The sequence below is a fragment of the Leptonychotes weddellii genome, chromosome 11 (assembly GCF_054177405.1).
Source record: "Leptonychotes weddellii isolate Sample4059 chromosome 11, ASM5417740v2, whole genome shotgun sequence".
Lineage (NCBI taxonomy): Eukaryota > Metazoa > Chordata > Mammalia > Carnivora > Phocidae > Leptonychotes > Leptonychotes weddellii.
In genome coordinates, this window is record NC_138379.1 from 84,789,495 (window position 1) to 84,800,034 (window position 10,540).

The 10,540-nt window shown below is 47.7% G+C and overlaps 1 protein-coding gene across 3 annotated transcripts in view; it reads left to right on the forward strand.

Annotated features, from left to right (window-relative positions):
* Positions 1-10,318, forward strand: part of CADM1 (cell adhesion molecule 1) — a 293,742-nt gene extending 283,424 nt beyond the window's left edge. For all 3 annotated transcript variants that reach the window (XM_081799430.1, XM_081799431.1, XM_081799432.1), the window contains 2 exons: positions 5,181-5,312; positions 7,321-10,318. In XM_081799430.1, coding sequence (XP_081655556.1) covers positions 5,181-5,312; positions 7,321-7,439 — 251 coding nt within the window. In that variant the 3' untranslated portion in view covers positions 7,440-10,318. The remainder of the gene's footprint in view (positions 1-5,180; positions 5,313-7,320) is intronic.
* The last annotated feature ends 222 nt before the right edge of the window (positions 10,319-10,540 follow it).

Here is a 10,540-nt window from a genome sequence, read left to right on the forward strand (position 1 = left end):
TTTCGTTTCGTTTCGTTTCGTCTTTGAGGTCAGATCTTGGTTTTGCCTCAGATTTGGAAAACCCGCCAGCAGGCTTGTTCTTTCTTCTCGCAAGAAGTAGCAAATGACATCACAGTCACTAAGCATCCTCTAAGATAGACTAATCCCTACGGTCCTAGGAAGCTGGAGGCAGCATTTCCATTAGAAACACGGATTCTGAGAGTTAATTAAACTGACTTGTCCAGCAAGCCCTCAGCCCAGGAAAAAGGCTCCAACCAAACCAAGTGACAGAACTGTTGCAAAAAGTCAAGAATCTCAGCTTTTTTCCAGTCGTTCGTTGGGTACAGAAATGGCAGAAGGGTTGAACGTAGGAATTGTCCAAGACAGAGAAGCAGACCAGTATCGTTAGAACCTCCACCATGTTTTAAATGCTAATTCTAAGGTGAGACCTGAGGTAGTCTGTAACCTATGGGAAGAATAAACAGGTGGATTTTAGAGGAGTATCCGGCTCTCCCCAAGGAGATAGATAGCCCGAGCCAGGGATGCTTGGCAATGGGAAGGTAAGCCAAGCACGGGGTGGTTGTCATGCCCTCTGCTGTGTGTTTTCACTGTGTATTGTGTTTTAACCGGGTCATACTTCAGCTCCTCAGAGGTCGGAAACTTGGTGTCCTTTTGGCGAAAAGCCCAGCCCGGGCTGCGTGGTGGGCAGGCCGCGGTTGCCGTGAGCGTTCTGCTCAGTGACGTCCCCTGCCAGAGTCCCTGTCCCCCAGGAGCTTGTCCGGGATGCACTGGCCATTCCCCAGCTAGCCATGAAGCCCTGCCTTTGGCAGCCGAGCCTTCTGGGCTTACCACAGATCCACGATGAAGGCATTCGTATGGCAGTTTCTGTGAGGCGTCCCATGCCAGGTGGCCAAGTAGTAGCCAGAGGGACCGCGCTGTGTTGGAGAGCCCTGTTTTAGCACCAGCAGCGTGCTTGCCGGAGCTCCGCAGGAAGAACGGTTCTGGCAAGTCGTTTGAGAGGGGAGAGCAAGTGGAGAGAAAGGAGTCCCCTGGAGGTGGGGGGAAGGAGACTGAAGTGGCACTAGCAATCACTTTTCTTGGCAGGCCCTCGGGAACCACTGCCTTTAGAACTTCCCCCTTTATGTTGCCCGTGAGGAATAGAGGGGGCCGGGTCACCTGGCCCAAGGTAAAGAGAACCGAGCAGCGGCGGGCATCCCTCTTGGGGAGTCCCTTTGAAATGTTTTTGTCCTTGCAGTTTCTAAGATGCTAATGCGAGCCCAGGACGGTTGAAGCTCTGACCCAAGCCATAGTCGCCAACTTAACATTCTGCAAGCAGCTTGTAAACTCTCACCTGGAGCCAGGTTGTTCCAGCTTTTTGCCAAAAGAAAAGCCAACTCACGAATACTAAGCAGCTCATGACTGATCTGTCCATGGACAGGGCTGCAAGAGGGGACAGTCCTGGCAGGACTGTGCCACAGCCGTGAGCCCACACAGCCTCTTCCCAGCGCTCAGAGAGAGCCCCTGAAGCCCGGAACGATGGCACGACGAGGCCGAAGGTCCTCGGCGTCCCACATGAAGGGACTGGGTGACATTCGTCACTCCACCCAAACGTGCTTGGTTCAAGGCTGGCTTAACCTTGATGCCAGCAAAATACACCAAACAGAAACATGGCGTTTCCTCTGCAGGATGACGGGGCCCCGCTTAGTCCCAGAAGTAGGAGCGCTCTCAGTAACACCTGTTACTCGTTTCTTAAAAGAGCAAGAAAATGACCTTCTGAGCCCAAGAGCCGATCATTCGCCTGAGGACCAGGCGTGTGTGTAAGTGCTTTCCATGCCCACGTGTCCTTTCAGTGTAGAAGCTGGAGGCCGCTTGTAGAGTCTGGCTCTTTGCTTTCCTTCTTTGCCTGATTCAGAAAAGGAGCCAAAAATCCGGAGAGGATACCCCCCAGGAAAGGTGGTGGAACCTCAGAGTGACAAGGTCTGCACCCCAAGAGGGGCAGGGTCTTTGGATGATGGTGAAAGGTACTTTCTCAAGCCCTGGCGGGAGCTCTCCCTTCGTGAGCAGAACAGGAAAGGCCGGGCTGCTGCTGGCCTTGTCAGAGCCCTGCTCCTCCTGGTGGCCCCTACTTCCTGCAGCCTCCAGCCACGTGCCCTCTGCCTCGTGGTGTAACGTCTGGTGCTTCTGCTTCTCGCCCTGAGCGAGGCACCAGCCACAGGTGCAGGCCCTTCTGCCCCGTAGTCCGTGACCAGCTTCCACCCCGTTCCCCCACCACCTGGGGCCAATCGGGAGCACTCTGAAAACTCTCCCGCCCACCCCACACATGGAAACAAAAGCGGGGACTGAGCTGAGGCAGGAAAGGGCGCTGCTCTTCACAGAGGACGGTGACCCCGGGGTGGGGTGGGGTGGGAAGAGGTGGTGAGGGGCTCACAAACTGCAGTGTTCCCTGTAAATTAAGCATCAGTTACCTTCTGTGTCCGTCTGCGGTAATTGAAGGCAGGAAAAATGTCTTGGTGATTAACTGGTGGTAGTAAACTTTCTTAACAAGTGAGTATCACGAGATAGCGGGAGAGATTAGCCTTATAAATAAGTATCTGTAAAATGTGTATGTCCTCAATTGAGGGCGGGGAAGATCCCAAGAACCCAGGTAGTGAATGTGGCCAAAGTGCAGGGGTGGAGGCAGCTCTGAGCACCCTGAGCCCGAAGTTTATGGGGAGCAAGGATCCAACAAAGAGTTTTGGCTAAGGAAGTTAATCCGCAGATACGTGGCCCGTGAGGTGGTGGTGTGGATCACAGAGCTTCTCTGTCTCTCTGGCTTTCTCTGGCTTCTAGAATATTCCTGTGCCTAGGCATGGAGGAGGCGGTCTTTGAACAGCGGCCATGAGAGTGCCTTCCCCGAAGGGGTTATTTCGGTCTGTGCCTGGAACCGGGACGGCCTCTCGCAGTTTCTCTCTGCTCTCAGTCTGCCCCGGCCGGGGCCTCTCTGCAGCTCTTGCCCCTCACTTTCCCCTCTCCTCCACGGCTAGTATCGCTGTTTTCCCCACCCAAGCCTAAGACCCAGGGAGTTAGTTGAAAGACTCCCTATTTTTTCAATAGGTCTGAAGCTCATGGCAACTGGAGATTAGTTAATTTTCATTCCCACAAGATCCCCCATTTTGACAGCTCCCTAAGGAAAACACAACTTCCTGGCTTTCCTGTTAACTCTCTGTCTTCCCATCAGCGAATCTGACTTTGTGCAGTTGGGCGAGAGTCTCCGGGGTGTGAAGCGCTCTCCTCGGGCAGATACCCTGTGTCGGGGGGGCCCCCGAGGGGAGTGCTCCCCTCCCACGAGCTCCGTTGTCTCTAAAAGAAAAGAAAAAGTTTCCGCGGCAGAGTTCTGCCTCGTTGAGATGACTTTCAAGACACAGAGGCTGTTGCGTCCGCAGTAGGCAACCCTTTTGGCCGAGGAGGGCGATTCGTCTCCACCACGTTTCAAGTCGAGCTTATTAGACAGGTTGCTGGAGGGACTCGCACATCACAGAGCGGGCTAATTGGCTGCAGTGCACTCTGCCTCCAACCCATCTCCCTTCTCCAATTAAACTCCCATCATCCTGTTGTCCTGGGCGACCTGCTGCTACCTCCGATTTGGCATTTCTGTTTGGGTTGGGATTTTTGGGGGTTTTTTGTAGTCCTCTGAAAGGTAACTTAATGAAACACTTTAAATACTTCATTTTTTAATTTAAACTCTTTTAATTAAAGCACTTTTCGTGGAACCCTCAGTCACTAGTTCTTTCCCCACATCCTTCAGTACTTAATCTCAGAGCAGAATTGGAAATATCGATAGAAAGTGTAAATCATGCCCTCCTGCTGAAAGCGTTGTATCAGGTTTCGGCTCAAAAGAGCACCATTACCTTTAGCTGTCACGGATCTGTACACTTGATCGATAAACTTCAAATATTATTAGAGGTGGAGGCTTCAGAGATTTGCTCTGTTCTTTGGAGAGAGACAGAGATAAATCTTTCTTAAAAATTGACTTGAATTTGCACTCTCCGTCTTCTTGGTGAAATGCATTTCTCTCAGGCGTCCAGCAACTGCAAGGGGGACAGATTTATAGGGCCATGTGCTTCTTGTACTGAAAGATTTAAATGGTAAATCCTTCACATATGACTTCACAAATCATGTAAAGTTAAAAGATTTTTACCGTTTCTGTTGCTGCTGTGCTTAAATTGTAAGGTACGGCTAGTAAATCATTTTAATGGAGGTGTCGTACTTGACTCAATAAAAAAGAAGACAATGGTTTGGCTTCCACTCCAAAATGTTAATGTATTAATCAACGGGAGAATAATTGTTTTTTACTACATTATAAATCTCGGGTGCCATTAGGACTTCAGCAAGGGGTGATGTAGCCACATTCCTAAATTAAAATTCTTTACACTGCCATGCATCCATTCTGCATCACCATAGCTCATTCTGGGTCCATTCTGGAGCTGTTCCCCAGCCAAACGTGTCGTTCCTCAGTCGGAAGAAGACATCCTGAGGGAGTGACGCTTACAAGGGAAAATTAATCGCCTCGTGAAGTGTTAAATAAATAAAAGAAAGCCCATCTGTGGCAATGGACAATTAGTCCTTGCTGCCTTTTTTTGAACTAGGTTTTGAGGTTTTAGATGGAGGCTTACTCCCTCGTACCTCCTAAATGTAGCGAGCATGTCACCTGTCTTTAGTCTTATAAGCCTTGTTTTATCTCGAGGCAGCTGTGACTTGTGAGCTCCTTTTCCTATGCACGTGCCTAGCGGGGATGAAGTCGCTGGGCAGCTTCCGAAAGCTCCAGTCGGCTCCCCTCCAGTGCCCGAGGGTGCCATCCCGAGCGCCCTTAAGTAGCTAGGTCGGCCTCCTCGTTAGGATCTGCAGCTGGACACGGACGGAGTGAGCACTAAGACCAGGCTGGGACCGGACAGACTGTTTCTTCTCTCCCTGGTCCCTAAGCGTGCTCCCCGTGCGTTAGCGCTCCTCTTCTGCGTGTCATGAAATTGCCTTGTGGGGAGAACAGATCAATCCGGCCCTGGACAGGTCAGTCTGTTCCCTCGCTGTAAGCTGATCCATCTGGCTGATCTCTCTGACTCCTCCATTATAAAAGAAGGTGACCTCTGACCTGGAGGTAGTGTGGCCAGGGCTGCTGGTGTCTTGTAACGAGCTCTACAGCCCTGTTCCTTTTCTGATTCCGACAGATTCTCGAGCAGGCGAGGAGGGCGCCATCCGAGCGGTGGATCACGCCGTGATCGGCGGTGTCGTGGCCGTGGTCGTGTTCGCCATGCTGTGCTTGCTCATCATTCTGGGGCGCTATTTTGCCAGACATAAAGGTAAGCAAGGTGCTCTGGCAGGCAGGAGGCCTCCCGTCACCACCCCCCCTGCATCTGGGGACTTGACGAAGGTTTCCCTTGATAGGCAGTTGGGATTATGTGGCCACATAGCCTATCGATGTTTCCCGAAACTGGGAGAGAAAAAAAAAAAAACAGAAAGCAGCTGCTGATGAGAACTCCGAGGGTTGATGAGGAGTGCTTCTTGATTTGGATTTTTCTCAAAAAGCTTTCTAGATGTGTGATTCTGCAATCCGTAATTGGGGATAGAGCAAAAATTGTAGAAATAGGGGCCGGGCTGTGCGAGGTGGGGCGTGAACCCCAAAGCGATCGATGTGGAAAGAACGTGCCCATACCCTGCTGCTTTCTGGGGAGCAGGTGGACAGTCAGTGCTGCCTGGCCCCAAGCTCCAGGGAAGCTGGTCACAGTGGCTAGAATACTTCCTTGGTTTAATGTGCTTTAAAAGCCACATAAATATGTATTTTTTAAAAATTATCTGTGCAATTGATTTAAATTGCCATTAATCATCACACTTATCAACTGTGCAGCCTGGATGGGCAATCATCTTTTCCAATGCTCCTCCTTTGTACCCCATGCTGCTCCGGTCCTCTCCCCCCCGCCCTTGGTAATTTATTCTTCCTTTCTTTGTCGGCCCTTGTCTCTCTGCTGTTTTTCTCAAGCTCTGTGCTGTGAGCTTGTGGGATTTTCCTATAGCATTAACCGCAGGCGCTTGCCTACCACTGGATCGTAGGATTTGGGTTTGGGGAAGGTCCCTTGAGCACAGCAATGGAGGTCCAAGGTACTTGAAACCACCTTTAGGACCCACAGTGCCCGTCTCCCACATAAACCATTTGGGGACCCTCTGCCCGTGCCCAGGAGGCAGCCCATTGGGCCGAGAACGCCCAGCCTTTTGGTGCTGAGCTTGATAGAGCCGGGAAGGTGAGGCCAGAGAGCAGGGCCGAGTCTGCTCAGCAGCTGTGGAGAACAAGGGGCCAGAGGAAAGAAGGGGATAGGAGGGGGACATCTGACCGCCTGCCTGCTCAGATTTGTCACATATGAAAACCTGAGAATACAACCAATGTATCGGCCTTTTTTTTTATTTTTCCTTAAGAGTCTTCGAGAATACAGTGTATAACGGGAGGAGGGCTGTTTGGTTATGGTAGGCAGTGTAAGCGCTACCTAGATGTCCTACTGAGGGGCAGTCCTTGTCTCTCCCCATAAACTCTCCCGTAAGTGGTTAGCATCTACCGATGAGAGTGTCTCCAACTTCGGGGCGTTCTGTGTGTCGTCATTCTCAAGTGGCTGTGCCAATTAGCGAATCCATGAATCCGGGTCCGGGCTAGAGTCACACCTTGAGCGAGAATCGCTTGTCCCTTAAGACAGACCCCAAGCCTTGATAACAACTACTACGATACCAAGCTGTTTCTCGATCGGGGACCCCACGCTGAAGCGGGAGGCAGCAGATGGTCAGACCTGCCCGTGCGGGCCCCCGCTGATGCACAGGCAGCCATGACTCCTGAAGACAGGAGGCGGGGGCGGGGGTGGGGGGGTCAAATAAACGAGCTGAGGCGACAGTAGAACATCATCAGGGCCCTAATTCATTAATTGGCTAATTGCTCTTCCTTGCTTTGGTCTTTAACCATGTGCGCGCACATCTCTGGCCATTGGTCCTGGCGTTCACTGTCCACACGTCAGTCAACAGCTCTCCAGCTTTCTGCATTTTTAGCTCCCACTCACGTCTTCTTCCGCCGACACCCTCTGGTCATAATCACTGCTCTAATGTCTCATTTGCTGAATTATATCGCAGCGGTTCAGTTGGAGTGGTGCCTTTGGAACCCCCGGATCCCCATTTGTCTCCCCCACCTCGCTCTCTCCTTCCGATTGTTTTTTTCCCCTCTGCTGCCTGCACACCACTTCGGCTGATGATGGCCATAAAGCACGTTGCCATCTCTGTACCACTTTGCACAGAGGCCATCAGACAGTCACGGTGCTTTACCCCTTCATCTTTCAGGTACATACTTCACTCATGAAGCCAAAGGAGCCGATGATGCCGCAGACGCAGACACTGCTATAATCAATGCAGAAGGAGGACAGAACAACTCCGAAGAGAAGAAAGAGTACTTCATCTAGAGCAGCCTTTTTGTTTCAATGAGGTGTCCAGCTGGCCCTATTTAGATGATAAAGAGACAGTGATGTTGGAACTTGCGAGAAATTCGTGTGTTTTTTTATGAATGGGTGGAAAGGTGCGAGACTGGGAAGGCTTGGGATTTGCTGTGTAAAAAAAGAAAAATGTTCTTTGAAAGTACATTCTGCTGTTTGACACCTCTTTTTTTTTGTTTGTTGGTTGGTTGGTTTTTTGTTTTGTTTTGTTTTTAAGTTTTATTTCTTCCTACCAAGTCAAACTTGGATGCTTGGATTTAGTTTGAGTAGATTGCAGAAAATTCTGTGCCTTGTTTTTTGTTTGTTCATTGCGTTCCTTTTTTTTTTTCTTTCTCTTTTTCCTTTGTGTGCATTTATGTTTCCCCCAAAATTTTTGGATTTTTTTTTTTTTTTTCCAAAATCTCCCATTTTGGAATTTGCCTGCTGGGATTCCTTAGAATCTTTTTTCCCCTGATTCTGTTGTTGTTTTTGCTTTTTCTGTTGTTGCTTATTTTTGAAGTAACTGCTTTCTGTTCAAAATTCAGTTTCATAAAAGGAGAACCAGCACAGTTTAGATTTCATAGTTCAGAATTTAGTGTGTCCATAATGCATTCTTCTCTGTTGTCGTAAAGATTTGGGTGAACAAACAATGAGGACTCTTTGCTGCTACCCATGTTTCAAATACTTAGAGCAGTGAAGACTAGAAACTTAGACTGTGACTCAGAAAATGTTCTGTTTGCTGTGGAACTACATTACTGTACAGGGTTATCTGCAAGTGAGGTGTGTCATAATGAGATTGAATCTGTCTTTAATTCTGTATCTGTAGATGGCTCAGCATAGATACCCCACACTGTCCAGAAAGGTTTGGGGCGGAAAGGGCTCCTCCTTTTTCAATGCCCTAAACAGACCTGACAGGTGAGGTCTGTTCCTTTTATATAAGTGGACAAATTTGAGTTGCCACAGGAGGGGAAGTAGGGAGGGGGGGAAAAGCTAGTTCTGCTCTGGTTATTTCTGTTCCAAACGATTCCATCCGCCTTTCCCAATCGGCCATACTTCTCACTAATTTGTAGGAAAAAGCAAGTCCGCGTGGCGTGTGAATGACTGGATGGGACAGGGTTGGTTTTTTGTTTTGTTTTGTTTTCTTTTTTTTTTTTCCTTTGTGCTTAGTTAGGAAGGCAGTAGGATGTGGCCTGCATGTACTGTATATTACAGATATTTGTCATGCTGGGATTTCCAACTCGAATCCGTGTGAAACGTTCATTCCTTCAGATTTGGCTTGACAAAGGCAGGAGGTACAAAAGGAGGGCCAGTATTGTTCTCACACTGGTCTGCTGTCGATCTCAGTTCTCGAAAGGTCAGAGCAGAGGTGGAAAAACAGCATGTAGGGATTTTCAGTTACTTAATCAAAACTCAAATGTGAGTGTTTTTATCTTTTTACCTTTCATACACTAGCCTTGGCCTCTTTCCTCAGCCTTAAGAACCATCTGCCAAAAAACTACTGATCCTCGCATGATGGCAGCCATAGTGCTTAGCTACTAAAATAAGTTACCTTGAACACATCTTAGATGGGGAGCCTTGGGAAAAGGTAGAGGAGTCAAGTTACCATTTACATTTTTTTGAACAATGTGGGGATTTTCACTGAAACGTCTAGGAAATCTAGAAGTAGTCCCAAAGGACGAAAACTAAAAACTCTTACCATATGTTTTGGTAAGGCTCCAGACTCCAGGATACAGTCCCTATGGAAAGATGGCATCAAAAAAAGAGATCTATATATATATAAATATATATTATATAACATTTTCAGTGAGTAATTTTGGATTTTGCAAGGTGCATTTTTACTATTGTTACATTATGTGGAAAACTTACGCTGATTTATTTAAGGGGAAAAAAAGTATCAACTCTTTGTTATTTGAAAGTGTGTTTATTTTTCTTGTCTTTGTTTTAACCTTTGATAGAACCATTGCAATATGGGGGCCTTTTGGGAACGGACTGATATGTAAAAGAAAATCCATATTGAGCAGCATTTTGTTTTCCCCCCTCCTATCCCTAGGCACTTAACCAAGACAAAAAGCCACAACGAACATCCCTTTTTCAATGAATTTTATAATGTGCAGCTCTATTCCGAGCCCTTAGCACCCATTCTGATCATAGTATAACCGCATCAAAGGGTGAGAACCATTTAGCATGTCGTTGAAAGGTCTTTTCAGTTGTTCTTTTTAGGGGGAAAAAAAAACCTACCATTGCTCACAAAATTGGCATCTCATTTTTGGGACCTCCCATCTTTGTTTTGAAAAGTGTACAGTAGTGCAGTGTTCCTGATGTAACTTTATGGCTTACAATGTTGACATGTCTCAGGTTCATGTGTTTTGACTGGTGTTTTCCGTCTCAGGTAGATTGCAAAGTGTAGGCCCCACACATTGGAAAAGAAAAAAAATAAATAAAACAAAAACAGGAAATTATGGGTTTTAGTTGTATATTGGTTTATGTATTTTTTCTTAAGTATACAGTGCACTGTTTGAAATGTATTGTTGAGTATTACTTTGTACAGGTTGATCACTTTTTTTAGAGTGAAGAAAGAACAAACTTGTTTTTTGTGTTTTTTAAAGGAATATAAAATAATGAAGGATGTATAATTGATGCCAAATAAGCTTGTTCTTTAGTCACACCGACGTCTTATTTTTCCCTTTAGGCCAGTTCTGTTTTGAAGGTGTACATGAACAATGTTATGGTGTAAGAAATTCCATATCCATATGTTCCCATTCGCATTTTGTATTCGTTCATGTATACCATTTTTACAAAAAAAAAAGAAAAAAAAAAGTACTATAAAATATCTGTCTTCTTAATAAAAAAAAATTAATGTTACCAAGTGATCCTTTACTCTTTATGGACTTCTTAATGGACGCCGGGGTGCGAGAGAAGAGATGGGGGCCCCTGGTCCAGCTTCCTCCCCAGGGTCGGGCGCGGGACCCCCCCGCCCCCCAGCGCGGGCAGCAGGTGCCCAGAGAGGCTGCCGGCTGGGGCCTCGAACTGCTTTCTCTCTCCTCCGCTCACCCTCCCTGCCCTTGCTCTCTTCTCCCCCGTCAGTGGACAGG